The sequence below is a fragment of the Anarhichas minor genome, unplaced genomic scaffold (genome assembly GCF_050575085.1).
Source record: "Anarhichas minor isolate MPS153535 unplaced genomic scaffold, ASM5057508v1 ptg000073l, whole genome shotgun sequence".
Classification (NCBI taxonomy): domain Eukaryota; kingdom Metazoa; phylum Chordata; class Actinopteri; order Perciformes; family Anarhichadidae; genus Anarhichas; species Anarhichas minor.
In genome coordinates this window covers 8,296,070-8,315,895 of record NW_027466519.1, presented here as the reverse complement: position 1 = coordinate 8,315,895, position 19,826 = coordinate 8,296,070, and the positions used below count along the sequence as shown (strand labels likewise).

The 19,826-nt window shown below is 40.8% G+C and overlaps 1 protein-coding gene across 5 annotated transcripts; it reads left to right on the top strand.

Annotated features, from left to right (window-relative positions):
• Positions 1-3,019: 3,019 nt before the first annotated feature.
• On the top strand, positions 3,020-19,142 carry mvb12ba (multivesicular body subunit 12Ba). 5 transcript variants are annotated; one of them, XM_076079672.1, is made up of 12 exons: positions 3,021-3,254; positions 4,416-4,477; positions 4,878-6,183; positions 6,280-6,402; positions 8,768-8,875; positions 9,000-9,096; positions 9,521-9,650; positions 10,701-10,838; positions 13,049-13,143; positions 14,728-14,783; positions 15,083-15,142; positions 16,322-19,142. In XM_076079672.1, the coding sequence occupies exons 4-12, from the start codon at positions 6,292-6,294 to the stop codon at positions 16,406-16,408; spliced, it is 882 nt and encodes a 293-aa protein (XP_075935787.1). In that variant the 5' UTR covers positions 3,021-3,254; positions 4,416-4,477; positions 4,878-6,183; positions 6,280-6,291; the 3' UTR covers positions 16,409-19,142. The 5 variants fall into 5 exon arrangements, 4 of the variants coding, with proteins under 4 accessions (XP_075935787.1, XP_075935784.1, XP_075935785.1 ...); XR_012947848.1 differs by lacking the exons at positions 4,416-4,477; positions 16,322-19,142 and adding an exon at positions 13,513-13,564 and having other exon boundaries at positions 3,020-3,254; positions 15,083-15,123; XM_076079669.1 differs by lacking the exon at positions 4,416-4,477.
• Positions 19,143-19,826: the final 684 nt, after the last annotated feature.

Genomic DNA, 19,826 nt, shown 5'->3' with positions numbered 1-19,826 from the left:
GTGCAACAGACTACCAGCTCTTTAGCATGTTGGACACACCAGCATGACACTGTGTCGTAAAATTAAGTTCCCATCCAATAACACTGGTCTGCAGAAGCCTGCTTTGGGAGGAGGGCTGTTTAAAACTGTTTAAAACTGTTTGAAACTGTGACCGTAATCTGAGAGAAAAAACATGTCAAGCACAAGTCAAACACTCCCCTAAAAGCAGAAACCTTCAGCATTAGTGGTGGCATTGCATTGTGATTACATTCCTTTATTTGATTTGCATTGCTGTATCTGAATTCTTCTGATTCTTCCGTCTGCAGTTAATCTGCTCACCTGATTTCCATCAGCAGTTTTGGCTTACAAGAGCTGTTCCAAAACACACCAGTCTTCTGTCCAAAAATGATTGTCATCAGTGACATTTCCGTGGTCAGAGAGAGGACTGAATCCATCCTCAGTACAAGTCAAATACAGGAATGTATATTTGACCTATTTACAAGTAGATGAAAGAGATACAATAAAAAAAACATCAGTGCTGACAATGTCTTCTTGTAACATCAATCAGGCACTTGAGTCCATCTTTAAAAATTTGTGGCAGATTATTGACAGGATTGTCCAGCAGTACACTCACATCTGGGCACTGCAGAGCAAATTCCCTCTCTGCAGCTTCCTGGTCCTGTGCTCTTACTGCCAAAGTGTGACACTCGTGTCAATGAGCCCACCTCTTCCTCATACCAGTCTGCAGCCACTGATGCATCCGGCTAAAGGTCTGTGGACAGTTTTTTTGGGCATCCCTCTCTGGTGTAACTATAGGGATCCCCTTCCCTATAATAAGAATTGAATGTTTCAAAATGGTTTTCTCTTTGAAATGAAATTGTTCTAATTCTGTGGGCCTCATGATCAACACATGCTCACTCTTCCATGTAGGTATGTTTAGTTATTAAATTAAAGATTAAAACGATTAAACAATCCCTTATTAGTCCCGCAGTGGGGAAATGTGTTCTCTGCATTTAACCCATCCCTAGTATAGGGAGCAGTGGGCTGTCCCTGAATCCCCCTATATCTATAGTTTAAATACACGTATACTGCCATCTAGTGGTAGAAATGGTAAACTATTTTACTTATACTGTACAGTCTATGCTCTGCGTTCACTCAAGCAACAGCCCAATATGTGAAAAAATAAATACCAGTGCCAACAGCAACAACTCTGCGCACACAAATATGACTTTGATTAAACTATATTAGGAACTGTATTGCATCAAACAATCCACAGATTAATCGAAAACTTGATTCTTGCTGTGTACATGGATAAATTAATATTTAATCGCATGTCAACTGCTGTTGCCAACACACTCCCATCGGCCCAGCGTTATTTATTTATATTCATTAATGTATTTTCTTCTAATGTTACTCTGGTATGTGCTTGCATCATAGACTGAGATTTTCTAGAATACGGTCATTCTATAGCCTTGACCTTTATGCCTGACTATCACTGTTCCATCAGCAACTTCTGGCTCAGTATGTGAGAAAACACCTACTGAATCTGTGCAAGGTGCAACTGCACAGGAAGAAATAAAGAAAATGTCAGTTCTGATATTCGTGGAGGCGCTGGTTTCGCAGATATTCAGGAAAGCAAAAGTGAACTGGACCACTGCAAAGTCCAAGCCATCATTATGCGTCTGTTTGAAAGAACGTGGATCGAGGTCCAGGGTAACTTGACAAGGCCATTTTCCAGGACCTTTGTAAGAAGTGGAGCGGTGCACAAATGGTGCTGTTGTCCATGAAATTAGGGGAACCTGCTCTTGGGAACTGCATTGCCTCCTTTGTCAAAGATCACCTGATGACACCCCCCAAAAAGAGCAGCACCATCTGCAAGTTCTTCTTCCAAATTCTGCAGGTGTAGAAATAGGGTTGGTGTGAAGTAGGTGAAGGTAAGGTAAGGTTAGGTAAGGACTTGAGCCTTTGTGAGTCTGTGTGATGTCTACCGTGACGGTAGTTTAGGGTTTTTCACCGGGAGCCCCGGTTGACCCACATTCAGTGCAACATCTAATAACAATAAAAAAATAATAATAATAGTAATAATTGTGCTTATTTCACTTATCATTTGCCATAAGAGCAGTAAATAATTCTTTCAGCGTAAAATTCTGCTAGTTCAGTGAATTTCACATTTATATAAAGAATAAAATAACAACCCCGAATAGAAAGTAGATACGTTCTGCTTTAGAGTTTCAAAGGGCGGGTCAGAGGACAGTCAAGACTGTATTTTGTATATAATATTTAATGCATTCAATTCAGTCTAAAGTTTTGTTTTTCAGTGAGTTTCACATTCTTTTTTAAGTACAAAAAGTACCAAAAGAAATAAGAAAGAAAACAGTGTGTTCATTTGCAGCAGTTTCTTTTCATATGTAAACCACATGCATCAGCATTGAAGTTATAGTCATGACCCAAAACCCACCTGGGTTAGGTGTTTGCACCCAATTCAATTCCACACGACCACATTAACCTTCAAGAGCTCCTCACTGCTCCAATAGTACGGCTTTATTGTTCGGGAGTCACTCTAACGACAACATTCAATCAAAAATCATGATACATTTCAGAGTTTCACACATCAGTTTCAATATATAAAATCTATACGTTCACAAATTTCTCAGTGTCAGTGTGCACCATTGACAAAGAGTACAGGTTTGTTTTAATCAGTCTGGGTGCACAGTATAGGGCATTCACATACAACTTAGCAATTAATTCAATTACCGCAAACGAATTGCCAAATGGTGAACCTGCTGAGTCTTTGACCCCCTGAGGGCAGTGGCCGCCTTTGCCTGGTTTCTAAGCCTTGTGGATCTAATACATGTGTGCATGTTGTTCATGCTTGGTATGCTCGTGCAATCCAACATTCATCTACATTTCTGGAGAAATGCACGTAAAAGTTTGGAGGCAGTCCTCTCTCCGGAGAAAGCGTCCAAACACACACAAAATACTGCATCGTTAGCGTGTTATTGTTTCCACCAATGTTCACTACGTAGCACCGGGGCGGGCTCCTCCAGTCGGTTCACTGATCACTCCCCGGTTCCCTTCCAACAGCTCCATCGATGGCACCCTCCTGAAACCACCATGCAAATATACACAAAGCAGCTTAAGTTTCAGATTGATTCGTTGATTATAGAAATTTCGTAAACATGCGAGTCTCCCCGAAGCTGTGAAAAGGCGCGAGAGAGGATAGCACAGAAGAAAATAAACGGAGACCGATCGGATTCAAGCGTTAACCTCGCTGGGTAAGCGGTCTAATGTTACTCCGCTTGTTAGCTAACATTAGCATCCACTGCAGATTCGGTGTCAGCGACACTTTATCACGTAAACTGCTTTCCCCTTAGACGGTGGGATAACATTACTACAATTTCTTAGTAAATTAGATACGTGTGGTGAACTCTTAAACCGCCAGCGGGTAACGTTTGCCCACCGGGCAGGAACACCCAACGTTACAGTCTGACAGCTTTTGCTACGGGTTTTTGTCGCAGCTGGTGTTCGGTTACTACCGACGTTAGCGTGCTAACGCTAGCTGACTAGCTTGTTAGCTGTGTCGCCTAGCAAAGCTATCTCCGCTCCCCTTCTAACCAGTCGGTTTGAAGAAAACACGAGTGAAAAGCGCTAACTGGTCATCGTTTAACGGCGTGTTATTTCGACGTGATGGGGCTAGTTAGTTGGGTTAATTATCTACACAGTTGTTGGCTGTTTTTGTGTAGCCATGGAGCCAATGGGTGCCTTGCCCAGTATGAAGAGGACATGCCAAATTCAGTTGCTATATGGGCGCAGTTATTGATACTTATATAGCTGGTTAATTCACAAAGCACTGCTTTTGTTCAATACATCTTTTTCGAAATGGTTCATGCTGCTTCTTACTTCTATGTAATCAAGGGGCAGTAGTAGTTGCGTGTGTGTGTGTGTGTGTATATGTGTGTATATATATATATATATATATATATATATATATATATATATATATATATATATATATATATATATATATATATATATATATATATACATATACACATACTAAGTGCAGCAAAGTGACTTTTTGCTACTAAACTTGACGGCTTTAAACAAAGGGATTCTTAACCAGGGTTGCTGGTGTTTGTTAGAAAGGGTTATCCATTTACTCCAGCGGTCAGCATCAGTAACATGCTTATAATTGTAGTTCACATGTGGTCTGGTTATTAATGGCACCAACTGTGCACATTGTTGGTTGCTGAATTCTTAATTGATTCAGATTCTCAACAGTGACATTTCTGTGTTAATATCATTGTCAATGTAATTCATACCTAGTTTATGGACATTATTATTATTTTTGAACTGGTGAAATCTTCTCATGAGAATTTGTCCTTTTTTAAATTGGTTGATAAATTGAAAAACAGTGGGTTATTTGTTATTTGCAGCTGACATTGCAGCTCTGAATATGATGCAAAGCTTGAAGACTGGTTCAATAGAATGACATCAGGTGAGAGACGTCCTCTCCCAGTTTCATCTGCTAGATTTAGCTCCATAAAGCAGCAATAAGCAGACTAACATTTTTACCATGGCTAACTCATGATGCACTTCCTCTCAGACTGTGGCTATACACCCATTTCCTTTTATTGGATTGTCAGACCATATTGCTCAGCTTTGAAACATTCAGTATATTTACCCCAACCTTGATACTAATCTTTGAGATATAAATCCTAATCCTGTGTGGTGTAAGAGCTACCTGTGAGACTCAACTGTCTGCCAGAAAGTCCATTTCAGAAAATGAATGTCTTTGGGTGTTGGAGTGTTGGCCAGACAACACAAGCCATTTGAAGATGTTTGCTCTTTAACCTGAGACAGACCGATATTGAGTCCGTCAGTGTTTTTGTTCTCAGCTCTGAACAGATGACTGGGAGTCAAGGAGATGCTATGCAGGAGGCCTCTGTTGTCCAGGCAGCTTCAGAGAGGCAGAGAGACGGGTCAAGGAGGGGCTGTGCACTGCGCTCAGCTCTACAATACAAGAAGATGCTACCCATTTTAAATAGTAAAAAAAACAAAATGTGGCAGTCAATGTTGATATTGTCGCTGGCCGCCACAAATGAACCAATGTTTGGGAACACCCCAATGACGTGTAACAGTTTAGCACATTGACCGTACACGGCCCAGCCATGTACTAGGTTTCCACTTCGTCTTTTCTGTGGCTGACGGAGCTGACCGTATGTGGCCTGGAGGGGCAGTAAAGCTTTATTTATACTCGCGCAAGGCACCGCAGCACGAGCCTCCGCAGATGGCGAGCAAGTTACGAGCATGCACAAAGTGGTTAATTGACGGTGGGCTGTTCTTTGCATTATTCTTTAAACCGCCAGAGAGCATACAAACAAAATGTTGTCTGTGAAGAAGCAAGACGACAACGAGTGTAACCGGCAAAACGCCATCGACCAACCTCCGCCGTGCAGAGGAGGGATTGTAATTATTTGTTAACTCATATTTCATATTCAAGGACTACTTTATCACCTTTATACACACCCTGTAAAGAAAGAAGACAAGTATTACATGCATTATAAAGAAACTAAATTTGATTTGGATGCAAAATGTAGTGTGGAAGGATGATGGTTCGTCAGATCAAATCTTTGTGGCCCAGTGAGCAACCAGTACCAGTTTGTAGCGTGGTAGTTCAGAATAACTGGTATACGCAGTCTGTGTATTAATAAATGAAAAACATTTTAGCATAGTTGCATAACTTATCCTAATTAATGCAGACCCATCACACCCTGGACACAACCAGGAACAACACCTCCCCTCTGGTACAGAGCTCTGTACGCCCAAACCACCAGACTCAGGAACAGCTTTCCACTGGCCGTCACTCTGAACACTTAATCAGTCAAACTGCACCTCTATTTGCACTATTACCTCAATTCCATTGTCAATGTTGTTGTGTTTGTTTATGTTCATACATACATATACTTTTGGATTGATATTGTACATAGTCGTTAATGTTCTGCTTACCTCTGTTCTACCTTGTTGTCCTTGTTTTATTTGTAATTGCTGTGTATGTACACGTTGAGAGAGTCTGGCCAATAAAGTTGATTCTGATTGTAAACAACAACAGAGCTGTGAGCTCACCAGCTGTCTCTCTACTGAAGGAAATATCCAGTATGTACAGTAGAGGGAAAAGCAGGTTTCAGCTCAGCTTCATTTCAGGTGAACTGCCTTTGATCTGAGTAAATCCTCCCTTCCCCTCCTGCCTTGGACCACTTTCCCAGAAGTTAACCTTTCATGGTGCTGTTTTTGTTGCAGAACGCTACGGAGATGCCTGAGGTGCGGGACCTTTCCGAAGCTTTGCCAGAGATGCCCATGGACCCAATCACTGGAGTCGGGGTAGTAGCCTCCAGGAACAGGGCGCCCACTGGATACGATGTGGTAAGTTACTGAACACAACTCAGCACAGAGAGACAGCTCAAGTACAGGATGCTAATTCATCATCAATTTTGATTTATATCGGCCAGAAAAAGGCTGAGCTCCTTGAATATTTAAAAGATGCCACAAAAACAGCTTTAGGGACAGCACTAGGACTGATATGTTTTCTTCTTATTTCAAAAATGGAGCTTAGCATAAATATACACACACACACACACACACACCAAGGTGCTTTCTTAGTGTATCTGTGTGTGAAAATAATGCTGATTAAGTTGTGACAATTCCAAACGGTAAGTTCTGGGTCATTGCATGTTGCATTCTGATTTGGTGCTTTATTGACATGGGGTTAGTGGTGCAACGGATCATAAAACTCACGGTTCAGATCGGATCAGCACAAAAGAAAAAAGGAGCAAATATAACTTTTAGAGATCCCTGATCATGTTTTTTTTGCAGCTGATACTAATTGTTAAACATTGATGATCCATATTGGCAGATCCAGATCTCTTTGTTGTTTGATTATAGGAGCTGGTCCCTTTATGACACCGTCCCAAAAATCATTTTAACCGCTCTGAAGTCAGTGAGCCATCAAACATTTTAAATGTTACCCTTTTACTTCGTTAAAGTCATTTATAGTGTTTTTTCATAAAGGCACACAATTCAAATAAGGAAATAAAATATTGTATTTTCATCGATTAAAACATATCCTGTCATTAGTAGTTTTAATAGTGTATTATAATGTGCTTAGAGCTAGTGTTAACAGGTTCTAGTTCCCTCTTTATCATAATGTAACTGAACGTTCGTTGTCATTTTTAGCAGCTCTTATCCTGTCAATTTCAACACGCACTGGTTTTTACAGTGTAACATTATCAGAGAATAGAAAAGCATAAATAATGTCCTGATCTCATATTTTACTGAATATTGGTGGATAACAATGTCAGTAAACTTCATTTCACACTGTTATTAATCCACGGTTCACACGCGTGCCGAACCTTGAGGGGGATCTGTACGGATCACGGGTCGATAACGATCTGTTCCACCACTCGTGTTGGTCCTACTTTTCTGTCAGAATTTTGACGCAGACTGTCTCTGGTGTTCAAAACTCTAAATTGCCTGTTGTAAGACATGTCTTACATTGACTACATTTACATGCACACTATTATTCCGAATATGACCATTTTCTGAACTTGATACAGGTCATGCAGACAGCATCTGAACTGGGCCATATTCCGAATATAGCATTTTCCCAATAAGAAGACATAGGGTAAAACATTTGACTAATATCACAATGAAACTTCCCCAGTTGATTACTTGCATTAAGAGAATCATTTTTTTGTATTACAAGTTTTCTGAAAATGAGGCAGTATTGTATTAAATATGTGCTAATTTGCACACATTTCCTTGTTTCATTTTGTCAACATATTAGAGGTTCAAGGGTTTTTACGAGGGGGATTTTGGATATCTCTTTGTATCACTCCATCAATCAGAAAATACTATCAACAGCCATGAAAAATGCCATTTCCGCCATGTTTTTAGGAATAAAATGTTGTATAAATCAGGCTATGAATGATATATGAACAAACTCCTCAGTGACAACCTTCAGAATATAGAGAGGGATATGCCGACAATATTCATGTTTTAGGAGCATGCTCTGCACATGTATACAGCGCATTCAGAATATGCATCTCAGGAATGGTTTTTAGGGCAGATTGCGACACATGGCCTCTTACCCGTTTACCGCCAACTTTGTGCGTTTTACAAAAAGCAACAGTTTACAGAGATACATGCCCAAAAGAAAAGCACACATTAATGGTCGGAAGAAACCAGATGAGCATTTATATTCACTATTCCAGGAATATTTTACCAGGACAGAAAACTTCAATGTAGGGTAACCGGTACACTTGTTAACTATAAGAATGGACATATCATTTAGAACAGTGTTGTTGTCTCGAGGTTGTGCTTATTAAGTTTAAAGAAAGACAAGAAAAGTATACTGTAGATGGAGATAAAGCGCGACCAAACCTATAAGGGAGTTGTACTGATATCGATACTGTTTAACAACAGGAATTAAGTACGATTTAACTCTTTCATCTTATTGTACTGCTAAAGGAGAACTGAGTGGATTTCCTTACACTGTGAACAGAACTATTCCCTTTACAACTGCAGTGGAGGTTATCATTATCGTGTTTTACTCTAAGCTTAATACAGAACTACTGATGAGTAGCAGAGACATGTATCAGGCATTTAGCCTGTTACAGAAATCCTATGTAATGTTTCTTTGGGAAGCTGATGAAAAAAGGTGCTGAGACGGGTTAAAAGACTTGTTGTCTTAGTGTGATGACCCCTCCTCCCTTCACTTATCTGCCTCCAGGTCTCTACGACGACAGACGGCCTGGATGCTGACCTGTGGAAAGATGGCCTTTTCAAATCCAAGGTGACCCGCTACCTCTGCTTCACAAGGGCCTTCTCTAAAGAAAATGTAAGTCAACTCAGCTCATCAAACAGCTATGCATGTTACAATCTTCTGCCATGCACACAGCATTTGAATGAATCGGATTCACTCTGGTCCTGTTTGTCCTTCTCTTTGTTTTGTACGTCTATAGAGCCATTTAGGCAATGTTCTTGTGGACATGAAGCTGATCGATATCAAGGACACTCTGCCTGTGGGTTTCATCCCGATCCAGGAGACTGTTGACACTCGTAAGTTATCAAGTCAAGTAGAAAAGGCACTGAAAGCATTTGTCCAAAAAGGATTCAAATCAAATCTTTAAATCCAAGCATAGATGCTACCATGCAAAGCAAGAAACAACTGTAACAATCTCGATTTGAACAAGAAACTCAGATCTCTGTGCAATGATTATGTCAGAGTAAAACTAGTAAAACATGGAGCCTTCATCTTCCTGGGAGATCGTACCAGGTGGCAGACAGAATTGCATAGTTAGTAAAAACAAGGCTTATAGGGATCCAATCTAAACATCAGTGGTGTCATTATTCTATATTCATTGTGCGATCAATGTTTACTTCATAATGATAATCAAAACAATTGTCTATTACCACTTTAATGAGCAGACTGTTTACAGTGGAGTTACTCTCAGTCCGTCTGTCCGTCTCTTGTGTCCCCCAGAGGAGCAGGCCTTCAGGAAGAGGCGACTCTGCATCAAGTTTATTCCACGGGACTCCACAGAGGCAGCAATCTGTGACATCCGCATCCTGGGACGCTCTAAGCAGGCCCCGCCGCAGTACACCTTCATAGGGTGAGCAGCCTGACATCACACGATGGGACGTTGGCTTTTCTTGTAGACTTGACAAATAGAGAGAATTTTAGTTGAAACCAAATAAGTGTTTGCAACTGCATGATTAAGATGAACCTCCACACTTTTTCAGGCTTTAGTGAATGCACAGGGAGTTTCTGCTGAGAGGCATGTTTTAGGTGGGGCATGGAGTAGGGATGTTACGAGAACAGATACTAAGTCGATGGCAAAATTCTGAAAACGTGACGGTACTCGCTTTTCTGCAGTACCGCTAGTAACATAGGTACCGGGGGGGCTCGAGACTAACACGCAGTAAACTCACTATCGATGCATCCACGGGACACACCCTATTATTTCCCTGATATTGCTACATTGTGAACTAAAAATCCCAGCTGAAATCGGCAAGAGGAGAGCTAGTTAAAAGTGCTAAATTTCATATTCAGGGAATTAATATAGCACTGTACAACCCTACATTATATAGCGGCTTAAGTCTACCTTTGCAGCGAATGAAGTCTCTCCCTCTGTGTGTGTTGTAATCCAAGCCTCTCTGTGCTTTTTTTACATAGCCAGGCCGGCGACGCCTGCCTTTTAGTGCATGTGAGCACGCCACACTGTCTCGCTCAAAGCTGATAACGGCGCCCCGTCGAGCGTAGCACCAATTCCCGTATTTAGCACTTTAAAGCTAGCTATTAGCTGTTAGCAGTCCTGCCTGGCTAAATAACAGAGCTAACAGCTTATGTTAGCAGAGGTTGCATTGAGTGTCATTGTGATACGTCGAGCTTGTTTCAGTCAATATGAGTATTGGGCGAAGGTAAATTGTAACATTATCATGGATCATCAAAACAACCCCTGCACATGTTCATCCACTGCATCCCGAAGAAACACTTCCAGCCTCAATTCCTCAGAGAAAGTATTAATAAGAACAAAAAATGTGGGATGCAACATGTACACATTCACACTTTTCGGGGCTGGAGCAAAAGACAAAGTGCTTTATGTTAAGCCTGTAACTTTTCTACGCCGTCTGAGATTTCCTTTCACTCCCTTGTTTCACAGAGAGCTCAACAACATGGGAATCTGGTATCGCATGGGGAACGTACCTCGGGCCCAGGACTCCACACACACACCGACCACCAACAACATCCAGAATGTGAACTCCAGCACAGCCCCAGTCCCAGCTGCTCCGATGCCCAAGTATGTCCACTCTGTTGATGTGTTTTACATGTGTCTGATGTGTGCTAACTGGCATGTATCCACGTCGCTGAGACACTCTGCTCAGTCCTTGCACAAGGAACGAGGATGTTCACTGTCCTTAAACAGATCTATCTTTAGACCACAGTAAAGCAGGAAAACGTGATGCATTCAGCTGGAAAACAAAGAAAAGTAGTGTTTTGATTAATGCCACGTTGACAAAGAGGAAAGCTGTGAAGTAGAATTTCGAATGTGCATTGTGTTGTTGGAACTGTCAAATGAGTTTGAATACAGGTTTTGACTGGTCCTAATATTTGATCAGGACAATAGGTTGAAGGTTGGATCTCTACTGTGTCCTGAACAAAAGTGAGACTGATACTTCCCGCTCTTTGTCACTCCCTTGGATGATATCAAATTTCATATTCAAAGTAGCAGTTTTTATTTTTCAGAAGGTAGTTTCAGGGTGAGCAGTGTCAAAATGAAAATCATCTAGATAAGGTTGAAACCAAGTACATTTTGGATTGAGCTTTTCATTTTGATTGCATGCGTCTGATGGAAAAAAATAACAACAGCAACACTTCAAAGACCACCGGTGTATGTTACCGGTAGCCTGCAGCTGCACCTCCTCCGTCAAGCCACCTGTGTGGCAACATGTGACCTGCCTCGTGAACTCTGTAAACTACAAACACAACTACAGATTGCAATGGAGCCCCGCTCCCAGCAATGACAACAGCTTTCAACAAACTGGCGATTTCAGCTCAAATGGATTGTCGCGTCTGCATCTCTTTGTGCGATAAACATGTTGGCTTCATGGTGCATTCAAGCTGTTGTTGGATAGTAGCCTCCTGCCATCTTGTGGATCTTCTTTTTGTTGTTTAACAGTTTCTTCCCAATTGACTGGTGAAAAAAGTTATTGTTATGTCAATAACTATATTATTTAAGTTTGGCCACATGTCCCTCTAGGGGGGTCCAGGGGCCTTCTAGTCCACTACATGTCAGAGAGAAATATTGTACTTTTAACTGCATTTATTTGACAGTATTAGTTACTATTTAGGCTTCTTAGCCGATTCAGATTCTTGACACAAAATATAAATGAACTAATAAACTATGATGTATTATTAAGTAGTGTACAACCTAATGAAAGTAGTTCAAATTAGCTCAGCCTATACTAGCTGCAACATTAAAGTGATGAACACATTAATGCATCATAAATTATAAATCTGTAAACCTGCTCAGGGAACCAGAACTGCGAGTCACTTCACTGTGTTTTGAAACTGTGGCGGAACAAAATGGACTTTTGCTGGCTGCCAGAGTCTCGGTCAACAATGGGAAACACTGACCCATTCATATGAGAGGTCTGTCACCTCGCTTATCTCCGTCAACGGAGACTCCAGTCTGTGGTGTAGATGCCATAAATCCCAAAACTACGTCCAATAAGCAGCAGCACTTCACCAAAGCCGGACATCTTCCGACCCACGTGCTCGGGAGGAGCGGCTGGTTCGACTGTTCCCCTCCACAGACTGGCTGTGAGGGAATCCCTTCACAGCCAGTTCCAATAGAAGAAGAAATGGGGTCCTTGTTCTTTGCTAAAGTGCATTTTCAAGTTTAGCCAAATATAATGAGACTTAAAGCAGTCTGAGTCTGTGTTTCTATCCGCTCAGCAAGGAAACACAACCACGGGATTTTGTTGTATTCAAAGTGTGACACCATGAGTCCGACACAATGACGTGGGCCTTTTTCTCTACACAAACATTTATTCAATACATTGGACATCTGAGATAATTCTATCCTCGGACTCCACCTTTTGAAGTTAATTGCAACAGTTAGCTGTAGCAGCCTTTAGTTTTTAGTTTCGTTAAGATTGGTGCAGGGTTTTATGTGTCTCGTGAATCCACTTAACAGCACATTTGCAGACAAACACATGTGCAATGTACACAGAGGACATGCATAGTTTATAATGGAGCCCATTGGCCTGAGGTAAAAAGTGAAGGCAGGAGAGAAATCCTAAAGAGACGAGAGGACCCATCTGTTTTCTGTCCTGCAGTCTGTAACTCTTTGAACTAAGAAACATTCTTGATTGTTGGGGCGTCAGAAGACACATCCCATTATAATCTATGAACCCCATCACAGTATGGACATGCAGCAAGGGACTGATGCATAGATTCATCCTTTAGTCTCTATTGAACTAATGGAACAAACCTTTTTGTCCCAAGACATATTTCCATGACGCTCCCAGCCAGCTTCAGAGGGAAGAACACCACCAGACCAGACTACGAGCACCAGAACTCCAACCTGTATGCTATCTCAGGTCAGCAGTTTCTTCTCAACATCCTCTCCATCAAATCCCAAATGTCTTTTTGAAATGTGCCAATCAAAGCCACACATGGTGTTGTTGTTGGTGTGTGTAGAAATGTGCTTTAAATAGAACCATTTCCTTTCTTGGAGTCATTGTGATGGTTAAGGGGATCAATCTGGGAACAGCAAGACTTAGCTGATCAAGTATCAGAGAAGCAAATCCACTTACACAGTCATCTGATTTTAACGCATGACCCGTCCAGCCAATAAGGATGAGGTATTCTCTGCCCATGTCATGACAACCATTGACTCTGTGCACGAGATGGTGCTACTCTTTAGTTTGAAGCTTTGTTTGTAACTCCTTTTGTCTTTTGTGTCTCAGAACACCAACCACGGTTAACATTGATGTGTTTTTAACTTGCCCGGTCGAGCAGGTGGGTCAGAACTCCACTTGTCAAAAGTACATTTTCACTTGCCCCAACACAAAAAACAACAACAACAACAACAACAAAGACCAAAGTCATTTGTCATCATTTTTAATTTAAGTAAATGAATCAGAACAACGACACATTGTGTCAAAGACGCAAAAAACATTCTTGCTACTTTAATAATAATAATTGAAATATGTCAACGTTATGAGTGATGCTTTGGTACAGCCCTGGATTTGGATTTGGATATTAAAGATTAGATAATATCAACAGAAACGTCGAGCACAGACGTTTAAAAGGGAGCCGTTGTTTGAAGAGAGGAGACATTGCTATTAAATATATTTTAAAGACAATGTTCATAAAAATATTTAGCTTGAACTGTATTGCTGGCATAAAGCTTTATGTCTAATTCCCTCTGATTTATAGGTATATTTGGTCATATTTTAGAGTGAAACGTCCTTGTTTTCTGATCTTCTCATGCTGTTAATACAAGCTCAGCACTTCCTGTATTAAGAGCCCTGTAGAATGTCAGTGGACTGAATCCTTTCACTTCTTTATGAGACTTTTATTGTGAATCATTTGCAGGACTTCCTTGTGGAAAATTGCATTCCTGGTGCACACGCTACTGTAAGTGTAGCCACTGACATCTTGTAGGTTATTACAAAACAGCGTTTGGCTGGGGCGCTAACACACACACACACACACACACACACACACTGACTGAAATACAACAATAGCACTTTAGATGAGTAATCCAGATCAACAAACATGATTATATTGTTGAATTTATCAGATTAAAGCACAATGGAACTACTTATTCTTAATTGGCATGCACACTATATGACGGGCACCTGGAGGGTTTTCGCCCCGGCCTGTATTTGGGACCGGACATTATTTGAAAATATGGTATTAGGCTTATGCAATAATGGTGTTATAAAATGAACATAAAAAGACTCGTATGAAGTGAATTGCATGTCCAACATTATTTGTATGACACCTAATCATCAACTAGCCCTTGATGGTTGTGACGGCCCTACCTCTGATCTATAAACCACTGCTGCCCCTACATGAAGCCGCTCTGTGCCGTTGGATTAGGGCCCTCTGTGTTTCCTGACTTTGTGAGTTGATGCTGTCACTGTGTGGAGCATTTATTTGTGTTCCTCTTTCAGCAATGGACGGAGTGCCTTTCATGATCTCTGAGAAATTCGCCTGCGCTTCATCCGATGTAAGTAGCCTGGGTTGAGTCTTTAGCCCTTTGGTGGCAGGTTGACCTGATGGGGGACAGAATGTATCCTCCTATCAGAGGTGCCCAGTCGTGTGCTTCAACACCTCTGCTCACGTTCTGCCCTACGTTTAATCTAACCAGTGTAAAAGAATGCCTAACCTCTGGTTTGACTGCTAGATGTTCTGTACACGTGCAACAGATTTTGAATATCTAAAGCAGTGATAGATTGAAAGATAGGAAACACTAGAGTGATTGGACAACAAACTAACTAACTAACCGTCATTGCTCTCCATCTTCAGCTGCAGCAGGTGGATCTGATGGGCATTACAATCAAGTCATTGGCTGAGATTGAAAAAGAGGTGAGTAGACAGATGTAAGAGCCCTGCTATATCTATCATATCAGACGGAGATAGAAACACCACGATCAGACAGGTTGTTAACAAGCAACAGTTTATCACCTCATGTGGAGCTCAAACTGCAAACACCAGGAACACCAAACCGGAGTCATCCTCTAACTATCCTGCTTTGATATGAACAATGGGCGGGCGGTAGTGCAGTGAAAGGTAAAAACCTTTCCAACAACAGATATGAGTTGTGGGCCCTGTTTCAGAGAGCAGGTTTAGTTAGTGAACCCTGAGATGAGAGGTAACCTAAACTCTGGGTCTGTTACCGTGGTAACTGACTCTGAGATCCAAACCTGCTCGCTCGTAGGTTTCGCTCTCCCTCTTACATTTCCTCATCCATTCAGTCTGTATCACCACCTTCATTACGGAGGTTTGGCATTTAACATCATTCCTCACATGTTTCTGAGTGAGCAGGATGGTGGTGTAGCTGCAGTAGTGTGGAAGTGAGGTAGCTGAAATAAAGCTTTAAATCACCCAGAACATTATCGCTGGCTCAAGTCTCCTTTGTCTGTCGATTTATACGTTTGTTTAAAATGTTTAACAATATTTTCCATGTTAGTTGGCCCCTTTGTTCTTTACCCGTCCGATTAAAGCTTCCATATATATTTAAAATGTAGACTACAGCCTAACACACAGTCAGATTCCACCACTTTATGTTTATTATGAATTAATCGACAATATAGAATATAACCTTTGAATTGTACTCCCTTACTCTCTGACTCAGGCTCTCCATATATATTTTACATGCATTCATATCTTCAGCTGGATTAAAATGGAGGCTGCCTGTTGTTTACCTGTGAGCTCCATGATGATGGCTGTTTGCGTTCATTACGCAGGAGCTTAACTCTGATCAGCTGTTCTGGAACCAAAGACTTCTCAGGGTTAGGTTCAGTTTGTTAAACCTGCTTTCTGAAACGACCCTGGTGTGGTCCATTGGTGGTCTCAACAGATAGAAATGTTCCTGTAATTACACGCTGTGTCCACCAGAGGCCAGAGTGGTCCTTAGTTTGATCTACTGGACCCTTGTAAATCCAGGGCGTTTTGCTGATGATGTGATGAACTCATTGTAGACTTTGGTGATTTTTGCCAGCATACATAATACATAATAACAATGATTGACTCTCCCTCCCTCAGTATGATTACAGTTTCCGCACAGAGCACAGTGCAGCAGCTCGCCTCCCTCCCAGTCCCACACGGACCTCCCTGAGCTCTGAGGCCTGAGGATCCCCTCAGCAGCAGAGACCTGTACACAACTACTGAGGACCTGCCTACAACAAACAGTCCCTGAGAAGAAGAAAAAAACTACAAAAATGATTTTTCCCAACCTTTGGAAGATGTCATTGTCTCTAAGTGTTAGTTGTTCTGTTGAATTGTAAAGGAAATGAAAGACTCTAAGAGGAGATAGAAAAAACTGACCTTTCTTGCTCAAGAGAAATGGAAGGAATCTCACTCGTATGATTTTAAAATACATTTTCTTTTCTTAAAGAAGAGTGTTGTTGCCTGCAATACAAATAACCACGTCCGACCTGAAGGACTTGTTACAAACAAGATGTCATCACGTCTGCATCATTGGCCCGACTCCCGGCACCATAAATCATCCCGTTCATGTGTTGGAAATACAAAAGGAAATATCATGTTAGCAGGATTCTTTTTTTTTTTTCAAGCTTGTACTGCTTTTTTTGAATGGGAATGATTCTCCTTGTTCTCTTGATGTTACTGTTAATATACTGGTGTGACTGTGAGTGCACTTTGTGTTTGGGAATTTCAGTGTGCTTCCTGTTTGCCACAGGTATTCTGTTAAGCACTCCTCCACTGTCTGTACACGAGCCGAGCTCGGCTTCGATATAGAACCACTGTTACTGTTAATAGGTTACACTGCCGGACCTCACATACCACTATTCCTATGATCTGTTTTCAACCATTACTAATGGATCGTAAGGGCTGGGTATCATTTGAGTTTTGGTACCAATACCATACTTTAAAAAGATACTTTACTTTTAATTACTAACATATAAACATGTTCATGAGGAACAGCTGGTTTTATCTTAAACACTTCTCGTGTTCAGTGTATTACATTTCTTCAGTGTCTTTCCCTTCTGTCCAGCTCAATCTCTCTACAAACTTACAATGTCCAATAAGAGTCACTTGTGTAACCAGGGTTCTATGAGTTCTGTCTGGCTGCTATTACACTAGCTTCTGCAACTACAACTTACAGTTTACGGTCCATGTTGAGAATCTACTACATTTAAAGCATTTGTTAGCATACAGAAAACTACAGCTCCCACTAAAACCCTCCTGAGCTTTTGAAATTGTGAACGCGACAACAAAAATGTTAAATGAACAATATTTTATTTTTTATTTCTTTTATTATTGTCTTTGCCAACTGTTGACAGCTGTCATTACTCTGTATAGGTATTGAGGTTTGATACCCAGCCCGAGTTTCTTTACATCAACAGAACTATCTTCACTATTTTGAGTTTCTTTCTTAAGTACAATGCTAAAGGTGCTAAATGTGATATTCAGAGCATTAATACAGCAGCAAACAACTATTTGCTTTGTAAACATTTAGAGGAGTAATGTCTACCTGAGGAGAGAATTTAGTCACTCCCGCTCTGTGTGTTGTAATCAGAGTTTCAGATAGCCGGGCCTGCTGAGCGTGCCCGTTAGTGTTTGTGAACGTGCCCCGCTGGCTACCTCATGACCGCCGCTCTGCATTGGCGGCTACAGCTGATAACTGCATCGTCGCAGAAGCGTGCGGAGGCAATAGATGCTCTGGATTTTGCATTGAGCACCTTTACCAAACAGAGATGTTATGTTACAAATTGTTCTTCACGCCTGAACAAAGGCAAAGTTGTCAAGCAAAAGTGCTCTTTTCTTTTGAGTATATTGATTACACGTTAAAACCTTTGTGCCTACAGTGCATATTTTTCCTGTTACAAAGCTACGTCTTTAATTACATCTTTTCCCGCTAACCGTTTAAACAAACTCGTCTTTTAGCTTGAATCTGTTTTAGAAGTTGGAGAACTTCAATTTGACATGTGAACTCAGAACCACAAGAGTACATTTCTTTGTGACAAATTAAAAGGTCTTACCTTGGAGGGATTGTATCAGGAAGAGGCGTGTCCTACTCACCACTGCTGCTTTTCTTGTTTGCCGGTTTTTTAAATTGCTGTTGAGCTACTGTCGGTGAAACTCAACACTTCCTGCAGACGTTTCAAATGAACAGACTACCAATAGTGCAGAGGGCGTAATCCTCTTCATTCCCGGCAGGCCGTCATGTGAGAGACCCGATCTTACATTCATTGAGATGTTACTCTTCAGTTCACTCCAAATAGATGTCTCTGTGTATTTCAGTACCTCTTTTCCTTTATGTATATCCAGTATTGTGTTCAGAAGCGCCATGGATTTTGGTGACCCTGTTTTATTTTGCTTATTTCCTTTCATTTGTTTAAAGTGTCTCTGCAATATTACATAAATGCATAGACGAACTCCTTTTTATTTTATATTTTCTGTGTGTGTAATTTATTTGTCATCTCAGTATTGTGGCCATGTTCTCCTAAAGGCTCTGTTTTCAGAAATGTAACGTATAATGTTGTATATTGCACTGGCAACATGTTTGATGGGCTCATGTCCATGTGAAGCTCCGTGTATTTGAGCTGAGTGTATCCGCCTGCTACACGTATCATTTCTCAGCTGTGGTGTTAACTGAAACATTTAATAGCTAACCAATATTGTGTCTGCATTAACAAGTAACAATACTGCTTTGATATGTCTGAGTTTGCATGTACAGTGACATGAGGTGTCAGGTTTCAATAGGACAGTTATTTTTGTAGCTTAATGATCAAAGGTCACAGATTTTGTCTCATAAATAGATTTTATCCACTAAAGAATGAACAAAACGGCATCAGTTGAATTTGTATTATAATGAAGTTTTATTAAACTATGATGAACTGGAGTCCTTGATTTAAAGTTTGATTTCATTTTGGTGATGTCACTCAAGTGCAAGCCTGATCAGTAGATTTTATTTCTTATATATGTTTGATAAGGATCTCTTAATGGTGAACTTAAAGGGCTTTGTATAGTTGCACCAACGTATCGTCATTCTACGATTTTGTATATCTTACGAAACGTTCCTCATTATTCATGCTCGTTACATGCATACGGTCTTTTCAAAATAAACTTCTGTCTCCACAGGAAACGGGCAACAAAACGACTTAGTTAGGTTTCAGAAAAGGTCGTCGTAATATAACTACGGAAGTTACTGATGTACACAAGTTACGTGACAAATAAATCAACGTTGGCTTGTCATTTGACACGGGGAACGTACAGCGGCCTCCTGGCTGAAAGCCCGCAGTTTGTGGGGCTGCACTGCTGTGTTTTCAGCATAATAACAGACCGTATATAAGAAGTGGACGTAGTCATCGTGACGTCACCCATTGGTTTGTGGACTGCCAGTATACAGTACAGTACAGCAATCTGGCACAGAATATAATATATAGTGTACTAGTAAAACATGATTAACAATAAATAGTATAATATATAATAAATGCCATGTGTATTTATTGTACAATAATTTAACTTATTATTCTGTAAAATAGTCAAAACTATTTTCATATAGCGAACAACATTTTTAGTGAGT